Raw genomic sequence first — 19055 nt, forward strand, 5'->3', positions numbered from 1 at the left:
GGGGGATCACAGAAGGGGTTTTTTTTTTTTTTTTTTCCTCACATATGCACAAAAAATATAATTATGAATTATAGGGGTTTATGATACGAATTAGAATAAGGGGGTATATTAATCTATAATCTCATTTAAGTATGAATACACAGGAGGTAGTGCCGGAAGCAAATTACATTAAGGAGGGGGGTGAGGGGTAACACGGATAGTTCTATAAAAAAAAAAAAAAAAAAAGATTTATTTTATTTATTTATTTTTTTTTTTTCCACATTATAGTTTGGGGAAGTCAATTATAATATTGTTAATCACGTTTGTACGTTGGGAAGAAGGAGTTGGAGTAATTAATACAAGGATAGGGGTGGAGGGAGGAACTTCAGATTTTGATAGAGAGGAAGAGGGAAGGAAAGAGAAGGAAAAAGAAGGGGAAAGGGAAAATAATTTTGTTTTAATTTTTTTTTTTTTTTTTGAAAAACCGGCTAAATGGGATACATGGGGTAATTGGTGTTCTGTTATTGGATTGAATGTAGGGGTATAGTATGTTGTATAAATGTAAATGCACTGTGTATTATATAAATGAATAAAAATTTTGATTATTAAAAAAAAAACAATTGCCCACCAGTTACTTGAGAACATTTAGGAAAGTTTTTTAAGGTACAAAAACTCAGGAGAAAGGTCAATACAGAGATAATGGGTAATGGCTTTTAAGCCAAAACTGGCAATCTGAACTCTTCAGACTGTAAAACACCACCAGGCAGCAAAAACACCTTCCGGGAACAAATAGAAGGGACCCCCTACAATGCCCACCAGCAGCAGCTTGTACAACTCTCCATGACTTTCTTTAGCAGGACACTTCTTCTTCAGATTCTCCAGCGTGGTAGCACAAACTCTTTCAGGCCACTGACCCTGGCCTCTCTTCCATTACAGGCCCTCCGCACTCAGCAGGTTTGGGAGGCACAAACCTTCAACCACTCTCTCCTTTCCAGGCAGGCGCCTAGAGTGTGAGGATAAAAGACCCTTCTGGAAGGTCACCGCAAATATTAATATCCTCTCCCAGCAGGCACCATTGGCAATAAACCTTCTAGTGACGTGCCAGGGAGATATAACCATTCAACTCAGCACTATTGTATCTTACTGATGTCTCCCCAGAAATAAGCAACAGTCTAAGCATAGGGTAAACTCAACGGAAGTAGAACTATAACAATTCAAGCTCAGGTTGACTACAACCTGGGTACAACGCTAATTTTGAGCTAGCGGCAACTTCTGCTTAGAACAGTGTCCCCTCAGTGATATAATTCACAACTGTTTTATCTGGCACTGTTTAAAGGATAAGGTTGTCTCAGTTTAGATCCAATGAAAGAAAACACTGTCACTTTGATCAGCAAGGCTTTCCGAGAAGGGGAACACCGGACCTCCTCTATGAGACTCTGCTCAAGCATGAGCATCCCTGAACACTGTTCGATGGGTAGGACCATGATGTCATCCCCTTGTTTAGGCTCCAACACCAAGCAACACTGGATCTTTGATAGAAGATACTGCAGTTGGGGGATGTGTAAGCATACATGCCTGTAGGGGTGGGGTTTGTTCAGATACAGGGCAGGAGTTTCCCTTTAAGCTTCTTCATGTTGGCACAAACTGACACCCATCTCTGTCAATACATCTAAATCCCTATTGTGGGGGCACAGTTCTGTGATAACAATAATTTAAAATCAGCAATTTTAATTATGATAAATCTATTATAATTCAAATCGCATAAGTCCCACTGTGATTCCTGTTCCTTGTGAACACGCTCAGTGCCACTTCATATACATCCACAATAAGTGCTAGAAAAGTGACAGCTTCCACATCAGTGTCTTCCACTCGGTGTGCCCAAGACCTCTCTCCCTACTTAACTGATAGGGTTGACTCCTCGAGTGAGGAAGAGGGTCACAATGCTCTCAGGGATATCCAATAAAAAGACTCTAACTGGCCCCCTGTTTCTTCTGATCTTTTAATTCTCACAAATAATGGTCATGAAACACATGGTCCATAAAGAGAAATGGAAATTAGCCTTTCATAGTGTAATATGGTTTCTTTTAACAAAAGATACAAAACCAATGCACTTGCATGTGTAGATATTGAGATCTCCCTTCAAAGCAGGAAGCGCCGCTGTATATATCCAGCATGTGCTCCAACAAGTGGATGTGAAGTCCCGCCCTACGTGTTTCGTCATCAATTCATGACATCTTCAAGAGCCCTCTCTCTGTACTAGAGTCCTCATCCATTTATCCGACAATTCAATGCCAAAACCTCAGTGATAGTAGAGGTAACCCGCTGGCACCGGCTGCATGCAAATATGCAGCCTCTTGGCGGTAGGCCTTGGCACTGAGTGGCTGCACATTTATGTAAATTGGTGAAATACAGCTGTGCCAAGAGCATGTGCCCTGTGCACTCCCATCAAAGCTGACAGCGGCTAATGGACGGATCAAGATTGCTGCTTGCGTTTGGGAGTTTTCCGATCATGTGACAGCCAATCACGGCGGTCACATGCTCATAAACCCCGCCCCGCCTCCCGGTCACTGGTTCGAATCCCAACCACAACACTACCTGCCTGGAATTTGCATGTTCTTGCTGTGCCTGTGCGGGTTTCCTCCGGGTACTCCTGCTTCCTCCCACACTCTAAAGACTTGTTGGTTGATTAATTGGATCCTGTCTAAATTGGCCCTGAGGTATGTATGTGAGTTAGGGACCTTAAATTGTAAGCTCCTTGAGGGCAGGGACTGATGTGAATGTACAATATATATGTAAAGCACTGCGTAAATTGACGGTGCTATATTATTATACAGGATTTATATAGTGCCAACAGTTTGCGCAGCCCTTTACAACATTAGGGCAGACAATACAGTTACAATATAATTCAATTCAGGAGGAATCAGAGGGCCCTGCTCGTTAGAGCTTACGATCTAGAAGGGAGGGTCAAGTGATACAAAATGTAATAACTGTGCTGATGGATAAAATAATGATGAGCTGATGGATAAATAATGATGAGCTGATGGATAAAATAAAAGTACAGTTGTTAGGTGAGGACAGGATAGGCTTCTCTGAAGAGGAAAACTTTCAGGGATCGCCTAAAAGTGGATAGAGTTGGAGATAGCCGGAGAGATTGGGGTAGGGAATTCCAGAGGATGGGAGGAGGCTCAGGAGAAGTCCTGGAGGCGAGTATGAGAGGAGGTGATGAGAGAGCTAGAGATCAGCAGGTCTTGGGAGGAACGACAAGGACGATTAGGTTGGTATTTTGAGACAAGGTTAGTGATGTTGCTGGGGGCAGAGTTGTAGATGGCTTTGTAAGTTATTGTAAGTATTTTGAATTTAATTTGTTGGGTGATATATAATTATCTGTAATAAATAATAAATAAATCAATGTAGCTAGAATCCAGATGCTTCACAAGGACATAGGAATTGAAAGAGGATACTTTACAGGAACCACAAGGTGGCAGCATTTTAGCAGCATTGTTGGCTTAGACCACCAAAAGGTTGACTTTAGTGGCACGCTATAGAAGATACACCAAGAAGTCCTTGTTTATTTTGGGGATGCCTACCTCCCAACATTTTGAGATGGGAATGAGGGACACCCACTAGCAAATGTATGTAGGCATAGCACACGCCCCACAGACACGCCCCCTGCCACACCCCCTTAAAGGAGAATTAACCCCAAAAAAGGTTAATTAAATCCACAAGTGCTTTTTTTTTACCACTACTATTCCTTTATATTGGCTTTTAAAATGTACAAATGCAGCATTTTTGAAATTGGATGAAAAGTTTAGCACTGGGAAACACTTTTTGAAAGATAAAAAGTGCATTTTATATACAACTATATAGATCAGACCAAAATGAGGGACAGATGAGGAGGAATGAGGGACAGAGGGACATTGCTCCAGGTCAGGGACAGTCCCTCAAAATCAGGGACAGTTGGGAGGTATGGGGATGGTATGTGCCGACCCAATCTGGTTTCTCAGAGACATTGCCAGACATCTCCCTATTGTACTCGGCACTCTACTTACATCAATTCATATATTGTAAAATCACAACTGACACCATAGTGGTGATGTGACCCACCATCATTGTTCACGGGGAGAGGTTCTAAGAAACAAACAATATGTAACTCACCTGCAAATATGGATAAAGCTCCGGCTATGGTTGCAAACTTGCCCTTCAGAACAGAATTCCCCTCAGCGACCTTCGTGCACTGCAGTCCGATCATCCCGCTCAGACATGCGAACAATCCGAAAACCAACGCTGAAATCATTAGGGCCCGGGAAGCCTGAAGGTAACCTGCAATGGCAGACGCACAAATGTATAAAATAATGCACCAAAACAGTGATTCTCTAAACAAATATGTCTACCATTGGTCAGGACTAGATGAAGCCAGCAGGGACTAGATATTTCTATTTACTGAAAACAATTCAGGCGATTTTAGTAGTCCTGCCCCTTCTAAGGGGTCTATATATACAACATTTGTTGTATAAATGTGGAAGTTAAACAAAATGCCCCATGTTTTTTCTAAAAGATAAAACATTTGCTGCATTAATGTCAGAAGCATTCATTCAAGTTGAGTGAAACGTCCCACAATTTTGTTAATGCCTGTATTATCAGCTCCACCTAGTGGCCAAAATGCAATATCGTTTTCTGAAATACCTCAGTGAGAAAAATATACTTGCATTTTGGCCACTAGATGGAGCTGATGATACAGGCATTAATCTCTTAATAAAATTGTGGGACATTTCACTCAACTTGAATGAATGCTTCTGACATTCATGCAGCAAAGGTTTTATAAACCGACTCCCTAAGTGTTTTCTCACTTTTATTCATATTAAAACTGTTTTGAATTTGCATTCGATTGTCTCTTTAATTTTCAGTCCTTTTTTTAAAATAGCGTTTTTCATTGATCCTTGTACAAGGGTATAAATATGGATTAAAAATTGATTCTGTCTTCTGTTAAACAAAAAAAATGGGTTCAAATTATACTGAAAAAAAATAAAAAAAAATAAAAAAATTGGCATCTTCTATCTATTTCCACTTACTACAATGTGTAAAAAAAAAAAGCAATACACTGATAAAGTAACATCTGCTGCCCTCTTGTGGCAATATTTCAGTATGCAGTTCAGAATCTTGTTTTATCTTGGGATATAATTCCCACATATGAAAGGAGTTTAGGAATATATAAGCAAAGTTGCTTATTAAATACATGCATATTATATTTGTAATGTTTTCCTCCTGACTGAAACCAGATTTCTGACATATATATATATATATATATTGTACAACACCATGCTGCAGCTTTAAGCCAGGAAAGAAAACACTAAGATTACACAGATTACTAATTAATTAATATGCGTAATGCTGTATTGATATAAATAAAATATATATATATATATATATATATATATATATATATATATATATATATATATATATATAAAATATATATATATATATATATATATATATATATATATATATATATAAAAAAGACTCCCATGAGCACATACTGTGATCTATTACAGGTGTAGTACTATATAGGGATTCTCCTCCACATTTTTCAGAGTACCCTTATGCCCCCCCCCCCCCCAATTATTATGTTCCAGACACTCTGGAGCTCTTCTCTGTGTCACAGTGTTATGTTGTCATTGTTATGACACCATCTCACCCCTAAGCCTTTACAAAAAAAAAAGCTCTCCTACTACTTCTGATTTTTTTTCCTGTGATAAAGATTCTTTTCACCATTTTATATTTTAAAAAAAATCATGCAGCAGATAACATTGATAAACTGTAGTTTACTGCTGTTATATTTCTAAACTTTTTTTGTATGTGTACAAATAGACTGTACATTCCAAGGAAAACAGACTCTAAACTGCATATTTAAAAGTTACCACAAGAGGGCAGCAGATGTTACTATATTGTTCTATTCCTATCTCAATGTTCTTTTGTAATGATTTCACAGGATCAAGGAAAGCTTTCAAGATATAAATAATAAGGGAACTGTTTGTTTTTGAAGTCGTATGCTTTGGGCTGGCATCCTGATCTTGCTTTTCTATTCAACAAATCATGGACTATCAGACTCCCTAAGGGGTCTATTTATAAAATGTTTAGGAAACAAACATCTCATACCTCCGAACATTTTGAGATGGGAAACGAGGGACACCTATTAGCAAAAGAATGTAGGCATAGGACACGCCCCCTGCCACTACACCCCTTAAAGGACAATTATACATAAAAAAGATTAGTTAAACCCACAAGTGCTTTTTTCTTAACCACTATTACTCATTGATACTGGCTTCTGACATTTACAAATGCAACAATTTAGAAATTGGATGAAAGTTTTAAAGCTTTTTGAAAGATGAATAGTCCATTTTGTATATAACTATAAAGATGAGGCCAAAATGAGGGACAAATGAGAAGGAAAGAGGGACAGAGGGACTTTATTTCAAATCAGCAACAGTCCCTCAAAATCAGTTGGGAGCTATGATGTCTGCACAATGTGTAAAATTGCTGTATTCTCTCTAGTATGTGTAGTTCCTATATCTTTGGCACCATCTAGTGGTCATAATGTGTTTTGTTTTTCTTTTTTCTTAAAAGGGAAAAGGGTATGGGATTTTTATTTTTTACCTTTTGAACCATACTTTACCTAGGTGGATGCAGCATTGGCAAAATACTGCATCTGTCCCCCGCCGGCTCTGAGGTCGAGAAATCAGCGATCAAACACAGCCGATTGCTCGGTTTTTAGAGCTCCCTGAGAAGAAAGCTGATGACTGTCAGTCACCGCCTCTCTGCTCTGCCCCCTGCGCTCACTGGAGTGCCAGGCTATAGAGTGGGTGGGAGTGGCGGGCTCAGGCTCTCAGTGGCACGCTGAGCTGGGTGCTGGTCCAGGCATGTGGGCGGATTTGGACCATATGGTCCCGATTTTTCCCGAGCCTGGACCGGCTCTGTGCAGCTGTATGCTGAGAACGGGTCACAGGAGTGCAGAACGAACTGTACTCCGGTGATCCACAGGAGAAGTAGAGCCAAACGAGATTCTTTAATCCAGAACAAAGATCTATTTTGGCCACTAGATAGTGCTAAAGATATAGAGACTGCACATATCAGAGAAACGACAGCACTTTACACCCTGATTGTGCAGATGTTTGTCATTTGAACATTTTAGACATAGACCCCTTAGTGAGTCACTAAGTCACATTAAATAGAGTAAGTACAGCAATTTTCATTCTGATATAAACCTTTTGTACATAGACACCTAAGTAAGGATGAAAGCCCCTATGTAAACCTGGGTTTTTAAAAAATCGTGTTTGACTTATTTTTTCCAGAGATTGCCCAGGCTTTTTTACCCCTTTTACAGCATTGCCCCTTCTCTGGGACAACTTGGAGAAGGGGTAATGCGGTGTGTCCACAATGCTATGGTGAAAAGTGTGCCTATCTACATATTACTCATTACCGGACTTGGTTTAAAGGGGTACGGTTAAAAAGAGGCTACACACAGTATAGATTGCACTTTTGTCACAGTCCTGTACTTATACTGGGCTACCTAGTGACCAGCAACTCTTTGGTCAGGAGTATGTAACATACAGCACAGCAAAAGATTAATGTTAAGATTATGTAACAGTGCTACCTTGAATTGCTGGTAAAATGGAAAGGAAAAACAATGTCCCACCGTTGGTGGTCAATAGGACCATCTGCCTGGCGTTACTGGACAGCGGAACAAAAATGCCCAAGCTTCAATGGCCAAAAAATGGGAAAAATGCCCCTAGTCATTGGTCAGTGGAAAAAACTGCCCAACATCATTGGTCAGTGGAAACCAGCCACCATTATTGGAAAGTGGAAGAAATTGGCCAACATCATTGGCCACTGGAAGAAACCAGCCAACATCATTGGCCAGTGGAAGAAACTGGCCAACATCATTGGCCAGTGGAAGAAACCGGCCAACATCATTGGACAGTGAAAGAAACCGGCCAGCGTCATTGGTCAGAAGAAGAAACCACCCAACATCATTGGCCAGTGGAAGAAACCGTAAAAACATGATTGGTCAGTGGAAGAAACCAGTCAACATCATTGGTCAGTGGAAGAAACCAGCCAACATTATTGGAAAGTGGAAGAAATTGGCCAACATCATTGGTCAGTGGAAAAAAACATACAACATCATTGGTCAGGGGAAGAAACCGGTCAATATTATTGGTCAGTGGAAGAAACCAGCCAACATTATTGGAAAGTGGAAGAAATTGGCCAACATCATTGGCCAGTGGAAGAAGCCGGTCAATATCATTGGTCAGTGGAAGAAACCAGCCAACATTATTGGAAAGTGGAAGAAATTGGCCAACATCATTGGTCAGTGGAAGAAACCAGCCAACATTATTGTTCAGTGAAAGAAACTGGCCAACATCATTAGTCAGGGGAAGAAACCACCCAACATCATTGGCCAGTGGAAGAAACTGCCCAACATCATTAGTGGAAGAAGCCATCCAGCATCATTGGTTAGTGGAAGTAAAAAATGCCCTGGCATCCATTGTAGTAAAAAAGCCTGACATCAGTGGAGGTGGCAGTGGTCAGTAACCCCCCTTAACATTCAGAGCCCAGATTGGCCTCTATTAATTTACTTTTCAGACACCTGGTCAGCCCACAGGCTCAGTGGTGAAGCTAATATACATGCACATTATGGTGACTCACACTCTTCTGGATAGCAGGAGAGGCTGAACACTCTAGCTACAAGGACAGATCTCCCAGCCAAACTGGTACTTGCAGTTCCTTTAGTGCTAAAGGTGGTCACAGCTTCATAAATATGACCTTTACAAGGAAATTATGTCTAGCACGCTTGTATCCCCACAGGGATGAAACACTGCTAAGTCATCCAGATCAAGGGTAGTTTTTAGATCTTCCAGAACAAAGATTTCTCTACATAATACTCATCACCATATATGGATCCATATGAAAGAGAAAAAAGGTAGTTAATAGAATTAGCTTTTTCTTGGAGTACACTCCCACTGTAGTTATGCCTTGGATCTGGACTAAGGGAAGACAGAATCTCTCTCCAAGCACAGCAAACTCTAATATATCTACCCATAGGCTCTACCCATAGGCTTTTTGATTTCCAAAATATGCTGGGACCCAATGCAGCTTTTATCCCTGATTCGGCCATTGTATGGTTCAGTAAGCACAAGGCGAAGAGCCCATTTCTATAGAGAAAAATATTGGACAAGCTGAATCACATGTCGACTTATAATATTTCTGAAGGAGTTGTGGCCAGCTTCCCACCAGAATTCCAATTTGACCATAACAAGGTCAATCGGTGGTGTCACACTTCCCTGGTAGATTGGGGAGTCCAGCTGACAGAATGATGACTTTGTAATGGTAGGAGATCTTGCCATTGGAGTCTTAAAGGTAAAGCCAGAAGATGATTTAGTCCTCCAATGCCCACTAATGACCAATCAAGAAAATCAAAGCTGAAGGCCCAGGTTACCCAGAAGCCAAAAGTATGCATGCTTCATCTGTAAAGGAACTGCTGTAGGTGAAGCTGCCATTTCTACTGCTCATACAGTACGTGCCGTCCCGTAAAAAAGAAGGATTAAGCGCCACTTATTCTGATGAATTGCCTCATTGAAAACCACTCCACTTTCAGAACTGCAAACCTCAGATATAATAAGATGTAAGTATACATTGGGACGGAGTGTCTCCATTTCTAACTGTGATTGACATCGCTGCTAATGGCCCGTGTAAAAACCCGTTACCACTTCATATCAATGTCTCAGCAGTCATAAAATCTGCCATCCTATTACGGCATTCTCTGGCCTTCATACCGTGGAGGACATAAAAATAGCCAGGAGTTCAATACGTTCAGTAAATTACACAAAAAAAAGCCTTAATTCTGACACCTGAGATGGGTTACATAATCGAGCACACATAGTGAAAGGCAAAACACACGTGCCTGGTAATTTGATATAAATCTTCAGTACACCTGTCATATATGGAGGGGGCTGCTATTGCTGATCTCGTCTTCTGCAAATGGTACTTGTCAGACTGATAATGCAAATTAAAAACCTTCTGAGAGTTTTGAATTCCCATCTTATTATTCACCCATAGAAAGGTTACTCTACTATAGTCAACCAGGTCCTAGATGAGCCGATATTAGCAGCTTTCATAAGTTTTTGTTTAGCTTCAAATGTTTCTGGGCTTTATTCGTGTTTTTGATGTTATATTCTTGCCTTTAGCAGTTCATTAAACCTAAGGCCGGAGCGGTCTGGCCGCCCGTTGCACAGAGAGATCCCATTTGGGGTGCGAGGGGCGGCAGGACGGTTCGCTGACAAAACGGCAATGAAGACTACATAATAAGATCTGTCGATCAAGGCTGATTGTTCACATATATCACAAAGCCTGTATTGTTCTGGATTGTCTCATGTCTGTATCTATGCATTTATTTAATAAAAACAATAAATAAAAAAAAAAAAAAAGAAACCTTCTGAGACAATGACCTACAACAATTAAAAGCAATGCAATGTTTGCTTGTGATGACAAAGGTGTCAGATCCCAGCCCCTGCCACGAATATATGTAAGGAATGCTGGGTCACTAACCTGCTGCCATACTCGGCCTCATCCTGCACAGAGGTTTTCCATCTTGCAGGACAACAATCTAAGTGGCAGCAGACTGAAGGCACTCGTCATTGGGGTCGGTTAACTGCGGAGTTAAAGAACTGTGGCCGACCTCCCCATTTTTTTTTTATGTGTGCCCTGCTTACCTAATGATGGTATCTGGACATTTCAGATACTCACCCATCCAGTGAATCCAGCGTTGACTCGCTGAGATCATCTCATGCCTGGCCACAGCTCCGTCCTGCGCTGCCTATATTTTCTCTGATGCCATCGAGAGGCTCGCCAACTCTTTTGGGTTTAGCGGGCGGGACTCTTGAGAGTGCGCCAATAGATTCGCCCCCTCCTCCTGTGCTTGAATGAAAGACTATGCCACCTGGGATATGTGACGTACAGCAGGCAGTGTGCCGTCATTCACCTAAGGCAAGGGACATTAATGGGGAGGCAGGGTGGACTTAACATTAAAAAAAAAAGAGGTGGGATAGTCTTCGGGATGGTGAAGGTCCACTTCAACCTTATAACGTATTTTATCGGAAACATACGCCGTTCACAGTGTCTGCTCTAGCAATTCTGCCTTCTAAGAAAAAGGCTGTAATACATGCTGTCACACCAGACAGGAATACCACAGAGGTAAATATACGGAAGCGCTCTTCAAACAGACAGGGATTTTTTACGTTTTGGTTTAGAGCCAGGGTGTCAAACTCAATTTCATTGTGGGCCACATAAGCACTACGTTTGCCCTCAAAGAGCCACTTGTATCTGTAAAACTGTCACGTACATGGTAGCAGAGCCTGATATGATAAGGAAGGCCATTCTTACACCTCTGACTCGGAGCCCCTGATAGTGTAAAAAGAAGGCGCAGGAGTACAGAGTGGCACAAGTGCCTGTAGGTCTTCCTAGCAGAGCAGGTATCCACAACAGGCAGGGTAGTGGCCAAAGGTCTTCATAAAAGCAGGCAGGCAGGGTGGCAGCTGGTGAACAGCAGACCAAAGCAGGCTGGTACTGGCAATATGAACAAAAAAAAGAGAAACAAGGGCCTTAACTTATAATATCCACGTAACACTGTTTACCGAGTGTTGTCTTGTGCTGTGTGTTGCCATATCTAGAGAAGTCTCTGGATATTTGTCATGTTATCAGTGTCATAACCATCATCTCCCATTGGGGAGAATAATGATATTTTAATTCATTAATAAATATATCATATTTTTCCCTACGATGTATGCTGTGTCACTCATTTGGTCTTCTGGTTCCTTACACTCTTGACAAGGACAACCCTGTTTTTTTTATACATGGTACTGGCAATAGCAGGCAGGCAAGGTGTACTGGTGGCAGACAGTGGGTAAGCAGCCACAGCCGATAGACAGGTAGGTCATGGTGACAGCAGGAGGAATAGTAGAGTCAGGCAAGCCGGGTCATACACTGGCAAGACAGATCAGGTACAAGGGCACAGGCAGGAACATGGTCAAGGTACAAGCAGGGTCAGAAGCCAATCAGCGGAACAGTAGCAAATGGAGCAGGCAGAAGTGGTGGTCAGGAGGCAAGCCGAGGTCCGTACAGGCAGAGTTCAGGGAGTAGTCAGGCGCACTGGGTTAGTATACTGGAAACAGAATACAGAATCACAAGTTCTCAGGACACAGAAGGCTAAAGCCAAAGCAACATTGATCCTGAGCACTGGTCAAGTCTAAATAGCCCGTTTGGTGCCAGCATCTATCACAGGTGCACGCAAGCACAAAAATGCGTGAGGGCACATACACGCGCAAGGACCTATACATTAGCCAGTGCCCGATTCCTGTGAGCAGGAAAGGAAACATGTTTTAGCCTGTGCACAAAAGTCTGTCCAGAGGAGTTATCTTGTCTACTGGCACGCCCATCCTGATAAAAGACTATATAAATGTATTTACTCTTTACCATATTAAATATTTGCCTCTGCATTTGATTATTACTGGGATTAGTAATAACTTAAGACCTAAGCTGTGAGGGGCAGATGATGCTGCAGTCTGAAATGGAGGGTCACGCACCACTGGTATCATCCACAAGAAACTTTATTGGAGACTGCTCAGACAGAACGTGGTTCTGCCATGACACCAGTGGTGTGCGACTCGCTTCTTCAACTGGCATATAATTGTATTATTCTCATTATAATTAAAGGCAGATGTCCAGAGCACCCCCCTTACATCAGATGTCTTCTGAATGCTAATACCATGGGCGGCAGAGACGAGGGGGTGACACGTATCTGGCAGAGGAGTTCTGTCCTCCTCTCTGCTACCGACTGCTAAGACAAAATGGGTGAGGAGATGAGGGGGCGCCGCAGCTGCAGGAGAGGTGTAAGGGCCATATAAAATAGCCTGGCAGGCCGGTTTTGGCTTGCGGGCCTTGTGTTTGACGCATGTGGTTTAGAGCTTTATAGATAAAGCTTAACAGATTAAAATATGGAGGAGAAAAAAATAGTGCAAGTAAAGTAATTACAGAAAACAATAATAAAAATAGACAATAAGCAACACAAAATAAATGGGAATTTAAAGGGAAAGTACTTGACAAGGTTTCTTTGATCTTTGTTTCTAGTCTAGTTCAATGTAGTCCAAGTCTGATCTGGTGTATCAGAATCATTTACTCTCAAAATACCATTTTAAATGAAAAAATGCCCCAGAGCTGCAATTGTGACAGTTTTTTTTTTCTGGAACTTCTAATGGCATCACTGAGCCCTCTCCCTACCCAATCAAAATAGCGGGTTTGAAGTAGGAGTACTTTGATTATACCTCACTGACCGGAAGTCAAGAGTGTACACTGCACTGTGCATGTACAACATGTAGACAAGTAAAGAGGTTTTTCTCATGTAGCACCCCCTAGCTAGTGTGCTAGAGTGCTAGGTTTTTGATAGTGTAGGTAAAATGTTCAGGCCAAACACAGGCAGCCAAGCCTGTGTTTTATCTGGGTCGGGGCATAGACTCGAGGAGGGCTGGACGACTCACAAGCAGCATCTCTAATACCTCCCCCTACTTCTAGAAACTTGGAGAAGACTCTAGAAGAATGGAAGCGGAGGTGAGGAGGAGCTGCCTGGAGTATTCATTAGGGCCCTGACCAATCCCCTATAGATGGGTTGGCCCCCTCAAATACTCAGGGCCAGCCCAGCTGGGGCAGTGGAGTTTGGGTGGAAGATGGAGATGGAGTGTTAGGAGGTTGTTGTAGATCCTTGAGGGTAACCCCCTAGTCTGAGGGGGTTGACCTTGGGGTTTGGGAGCTCGGATGCGGAAGGGACCCTCTTCATGACACACAGAGGTAGAGCAGGAGAAGGCCACAGGGGAATGTTGCCTGGCAAATCTCCAGGGAGAAAAACAACCGGCTGGCAGGTGAGTATTACAGTCAGGAGGACTGAGAGGCAGCCTGAGGAGACTGGGTGAGAACAGTTTGGGATGGATGCAGAGTAAGCCTTGGAGGACTGTGGAAGATTAGCCAGGAAGGCTAGTGAAAGGGGCAGCTGCAGCCAGGCGGGTTGGCAGTGTCTCAAGAGGTGGTGCTGGGATCAGTAGCCACAGAAGGACAGCTGGGACAACTAGGACTTTGCTGCACAAACAAGTCCTCGCCTGTAAAGGGCATTTGCTACCAATCTAACAGTGCCAGCTGGTGCTGGAAGTTGCAGTGCTTCAAGCAAGTGTTGTGCTGGAGGAAGCTGAGCAGTGTAAATAGTTGTACAGAAGAAACTGTCCCTGAAAATTTCTACTGAAGTCAAGTGGGCATCCCATATTACCCTTTTCCCCATCCAAGTTAAACCCCCTAATAAAAATACAAAACAAAGCATTGGACTGTTCCTTGCATCAAGTGTGCTGTGAAAATGTGGTGTGCCTGGCTGTGCAGGGTGGGGGATCCCTTTGTACTTGCGGCTCCTTAGGGAGGGAGGGTTGGCGCTACACTCAGAAGAGACATGGCTGCATACAAGAATATACATGAATCAGAATTAAAGTCCCAAACCAATATAGAGCCTTGCGCCCAAAAAAAAAAAAAAAAGAAACCATTTATATTGGAAAGAGCGAGGCCAGGGCTTTATTGGAGTTAAAAACACCGCAACGTATTTTCAACAGCAAAAAACAAAGATATTAACATTTGAACAAAAACTCATGTTAGTCATACAGATGGACTGTGAACTATATAATAAACTTGCTTAAATGCCTATCTTACCTATTAGTTCCAGACTGACAACCAAGGAACCAAAAGTCCAGATGGCATAAAAGAAATGATGTTATCATGATGATAAAGTAAAACCCACTGATAAAGCTGTCAGGATACTACAGGGAGCACAAGGAAAAGAGGTTTAACCTTAAACTGCGTAGAGGGTTCTTTACTGTAGTGTATCCATGAAATTTATTGTAAAAATGTAGCAACGCTTACATCCAAGAACACGGTAAAAGATAAAAACTTTCAAAACAGCCGCGGCTCAGACCAGCTGGGTGTTTGCGTGGTGACATTGAGGATTAGTGCTCCACCCGACGCGTTTCCCCATACAAGACATCGACTGGGAACAGAGGCTATCTATGTTTTGAAATTTTTATCTTTTACCGTGTTCTTGGATGTAAGCGTAATTTTTATAATAAATTTTGTGGATACACTACACCATGAAGTCCTTCTCTTTTATCCTTTACCAATGAGACCACCCAGTACCTTGGCTCCTAGGCTTGTGCACAGGCGTCTTTGATCCCTATAATATGAGATCCTATGAATATGGTAAGGGGCATTGATATCATCATTCCCTGACTTCAGAGCATTGGAAGATATACATTGTCTCACATCGTGGTCGTTTAAACTGTGGACTTTTAGTTCTATAAGATTTATGAGCACATGCCATATTTTTCTGATCACCTTTTTACATTGATCATTTATTAACTGCGTTATTTATGTGCTCTGTTTTGATCTCCTGCATTTTTCATGCATCTTTTCATTTTTGATATGACAAACTTAACCCTTAACCTTAACCCTTTTTTGGTATCACAATTTTTTCAATTATTATTTTTTTTAACTGATTAGCAGTGGCTGTGCGCCTGTTTTCACTACTTTAAATGTTTTCTAGCTTTAAGTGTTTTTAGGCTATTTTTGACCTGCAGCACCCTGTTTCATACACTCTGTAGGGGTTAGCGCAGATATTCACCCTCTTTATACATAGTTCAAAAGAGGTATCTCTTATGTGTTGGAGACCACGCTGGATTGACTGAATTGGTTGCTGGTCCTGGGTGGGTGGGTATGTGGGCGGATTGGAAGGATTAATTCTGGTAGGAATGTGACTTAAGGTGGAGAGTGGTCATAGACCCTCTTGGGTCTAGGGCTGCTGACTTTTTGGTATGACCTTAAGGTCCATTTCGCATGTAAGAAAAAAAAAAATTGAGGAGAGGAGGAGAGCCATGTATCCAAAAGAATTGAAGCTGGAAGCTGAATAACAACTACATCAAGGCAATGCATTTCGGGAGTAAGGATTCCCCCTTCTTCAGGGCTGTTGCAGGGACTAGCCTACTTCAGACAACCTCATAAACATACATCTGGCCTGAGGTTTACTCCCAGTCAACTAGCATGCAGCAACAGCCCTGATGAAGGGGGGAATCCTTTTTCCCGGAAAGCATTGGCTTGATGTACTTGTTGCAACTCTCAATAAAAATCCTTCAACTTCGACTTCCTTTCTTTTGGATACCGGGTCCTCCTTTTTTTCGACTTTCTGATCAGAAGTTCAGAACAAGACCTGGGATGGTACCAGAGAGCGTGCAGAGGACAAAAGACAGAACTGAATTTCTGACATGAACAACTTTTTTTTTAGTTTTTTTTTCAATCAGAATAAAAAAATGCTTCCAACTGTATATTAAAGCTGAACAAATAAAAAAAAAAAAAAAAAAAAAAAGAAGCTGAAGTTTAGGTTTTTACATAATTACATTGGTCCACCTTGGACCGATGTAAGTACGTATGTGCCCTACCTGGGGGTCTCTCCAGAAGCTGGAAATCACTGTAGTAGACACCACTTATCTAGTCTTCTCCACTGGCTCCTGAGTCCTGTGCCGAGCCGCCATCCTGCTGCATTGTGAACACAGGAGCTCACCTATTCCTCACATGTGCCATTTCCATTTTATCTGATAGTTTCTGTGATGTGTCATAAATTATCGACCAAAAGGATATAGAGAAGGACATCCAGTAAGGACAGCTGGAAAACCACAGATGTGGTATGTATAAAAAAACAAAAAGGAAAAGATGATCCATTATTTTGGGCCAGACAGACCTTTAGGGCGGTAGTCGCCAACCAGTGGTCCATGGACCACTGATGGTCCACGTGAAAATTTTGGTGGTCCTCAGGGGTGCTACCGCAAATCAACATTGTGGGAGATGTATATCGCCCAATGTTGTTTCCAGTGTTGTTCTCAATGCGAGCTTACAGTCAATACTGTTGCATTATTCCGGCTTCTGAGAACACAGAGGGAGGTGCTGGGATTAGTGCAGAGAGCGGGAGGTGAACAAGGGGGGGACTTTCAATGGCAGCACTGATCTCAGACTGAGAGGCAGCACAGAGCTCGAGCACATGGCTGAGTAAGGGGGTAAGTTCCAATATTGAGTCTGTGTAAGGCAGCAGTGTGAAACAGAGTGCGGGGTGGTGGGGGGGGGGGGGCAGGGAGCCAGAGCATTGTGTGTATAAGGCAGCAGTGTAATCCAGGGGTAAGGAGACAGAGAGCCAGAGCATTGTGTGTATAAGGCAGCATTGTGATCTAGGGGAAGGGGAAAGACGGAGCATTGTGTGTATAAGGAAGCAGTGTGATCTAGGTGGAAGGGGAAAGACGGAGCATTGCCTGTATAAGGAACCAGTGTGATCCAGGCTAAGGGAGGCAGAGAGCAGGAGCAGTGTGTGTATAAGGCAGCAGTGTGATCCAGGGAAAGGAGGGCAGAGAGCCTGAGCAGTGTGTGTATAGAGCAGCAGTGTGATCTAGGGGGAGAGGGCAGAGAGCCGGAGCATTGTGTGTGCATAAGGAAGGAGTGTGATCTAGGGGGAGGTGGAAAGATGGAGCATTGTGTGTATAAGGAAGCAGTGTGATCTAGGGGGAGGTGGAAAGATGGAGCATTGTGTGTATAAGGAAGCAGTGTGATCTAGGGGGAGAGGGGAAGATGGAGCATTGTGTGTATAAGGAAGGAGTGTGATCTAGGGGGAGGTGGGAAGATGGAGCGTTGTGTGTATAAGGAAGGAGTGTGATCTAGGGGGAGGTGGAAAGATGGAGCATTGTGTGTATAAGGAAGGAGTGTAATACAGGGGGAGGGGGAAAGATGGAGCATTGTGTGTATAAGGAAGGAGTGTGATCTAGGGGGAGAGGGGAAGATGGAGCATTGTGTGTATAAGGAAGGAGTGTGATCTAGGGGGAGGTGGAAAGATTGTGTGTATAAGGCAGCAGTGTGATCCAGGGAAAGGAGGGCAGAGAGCCTGAGCAGTGTGTGTATAGAGCAGCAGTGTGATCTAGGGGGAGAGGGCAGAGAGCCGGAGCATTGTGTGTGCATAAGGAAGGAGTGTGATCTAGGGGGAGGTGGAAAGATGGAGCATTGTGTGTATAAGGAAGCAGTGTGATCTAGGGGGAGGTGGAAAGATGGAGCATTGTGTGTATAAGGAAGCAGTGTGATCTAGGGGGAGAGGGGAAGATGGAGCATTGTGTGTATAAGGAAGGAGTGTGATCTAGGGGGAGGTGGAAAGATGGAGCATTGTGTGTATAAGGAAGGAGTGTAATACAGGGGGAGGGGGAAAGATGGAGCATTGTGTGTATAAGGAAGGAGTGTGATCTAGGGGGAGAGGGGAAGATGGAGCATTGTGTGTATAAGGAAGGAGTGTGATCTAGGGGGAGGTGGAAAGATGGAGCGTTGTGTGTATAAGGAAGGAGTGTGATCTAGGGGGAGGTGGAAAGATGGAACATTGTGTGTATAAGGAAGGAGTGTAATACAGGGGGAGGGGGAAAGATGGAGCATTGTGTGTATAAGGAAGCAGTGTGATCTAGGGGGAGAGGGGAAGATGGAGCATTGTGTGTATAAGGAAGGAGTGTGATCTAGGGGGAGGTGGAAAGATGGAGCGTTGTGTGTATAAGGAAGGAGTGTGATCTAGGGGGAGGGGGAAAGATGGAGCATTGTGTGTATAAGGAAGCAGTGTGATCTAGGGGGAGGGGGGAAGATGGAGCATTGTGTGTATAAGGAAGGAGTGTGATCTAGGGGGAGGTAGAAAGACAGAGCATTGTGTGTATAAGGAAGCAGTGGGATCCAGGGGGAGGGGGGCAGAGAGCCTGAGCAGTGTGTGTATAAGGGAGCAGTGTGATCTAGGGGGTGGGGGAAAGATGGAGCATTGTGTGTATAAGGAAGCAGTGTGATCTAGGGGGAGGGTGAAAGATGGAGCATTGTGTGTATAAGTAAGCAGTGTGATCCAGGGGGAGAGGGACAGAGAGCCGGAGCAGTGTAAAAGGCAAGTAAAA

The 19055-nt window shown here is 42.9% G+C and overlaps 1 protein-coding gene across 1 annotated transcript in view; it reads right to left on the reverse strand.

Moving 5' to 3' along the window:
- LOC141133569 (claudin-15-like) overlaps window positions 1-19055 on the reverse strand; it is a 107133-nt gene that overhangs the window by 14873 nt on the left and 73205 nt on the right. Inside the window, exon 2 of the mRNA XM_073623033.1 lies at window positions 4135-4299. Within this exon, the coding sequence (XP_073479134.1) occupies window positions 4135-4299 (165 nt within the window). The remainder of the gene's footprint in view (window positions 1-4134; window positions 4300-19055) is intronic.

This window comes from Aquarana catesbeiana, linkage group LG03 (genome assembly GCF_042186555.1).
Source record: "Aquarana catesbeiana isolate 2022-GZ linkage group LG03, ASM4218655v1, whole genome shotgun sequence".
NCBI lineage: Eukaryota > Metazoa > Chordata > Amphibia > Anura > Ranidae > Aquarana > Aquarana catesbeiana.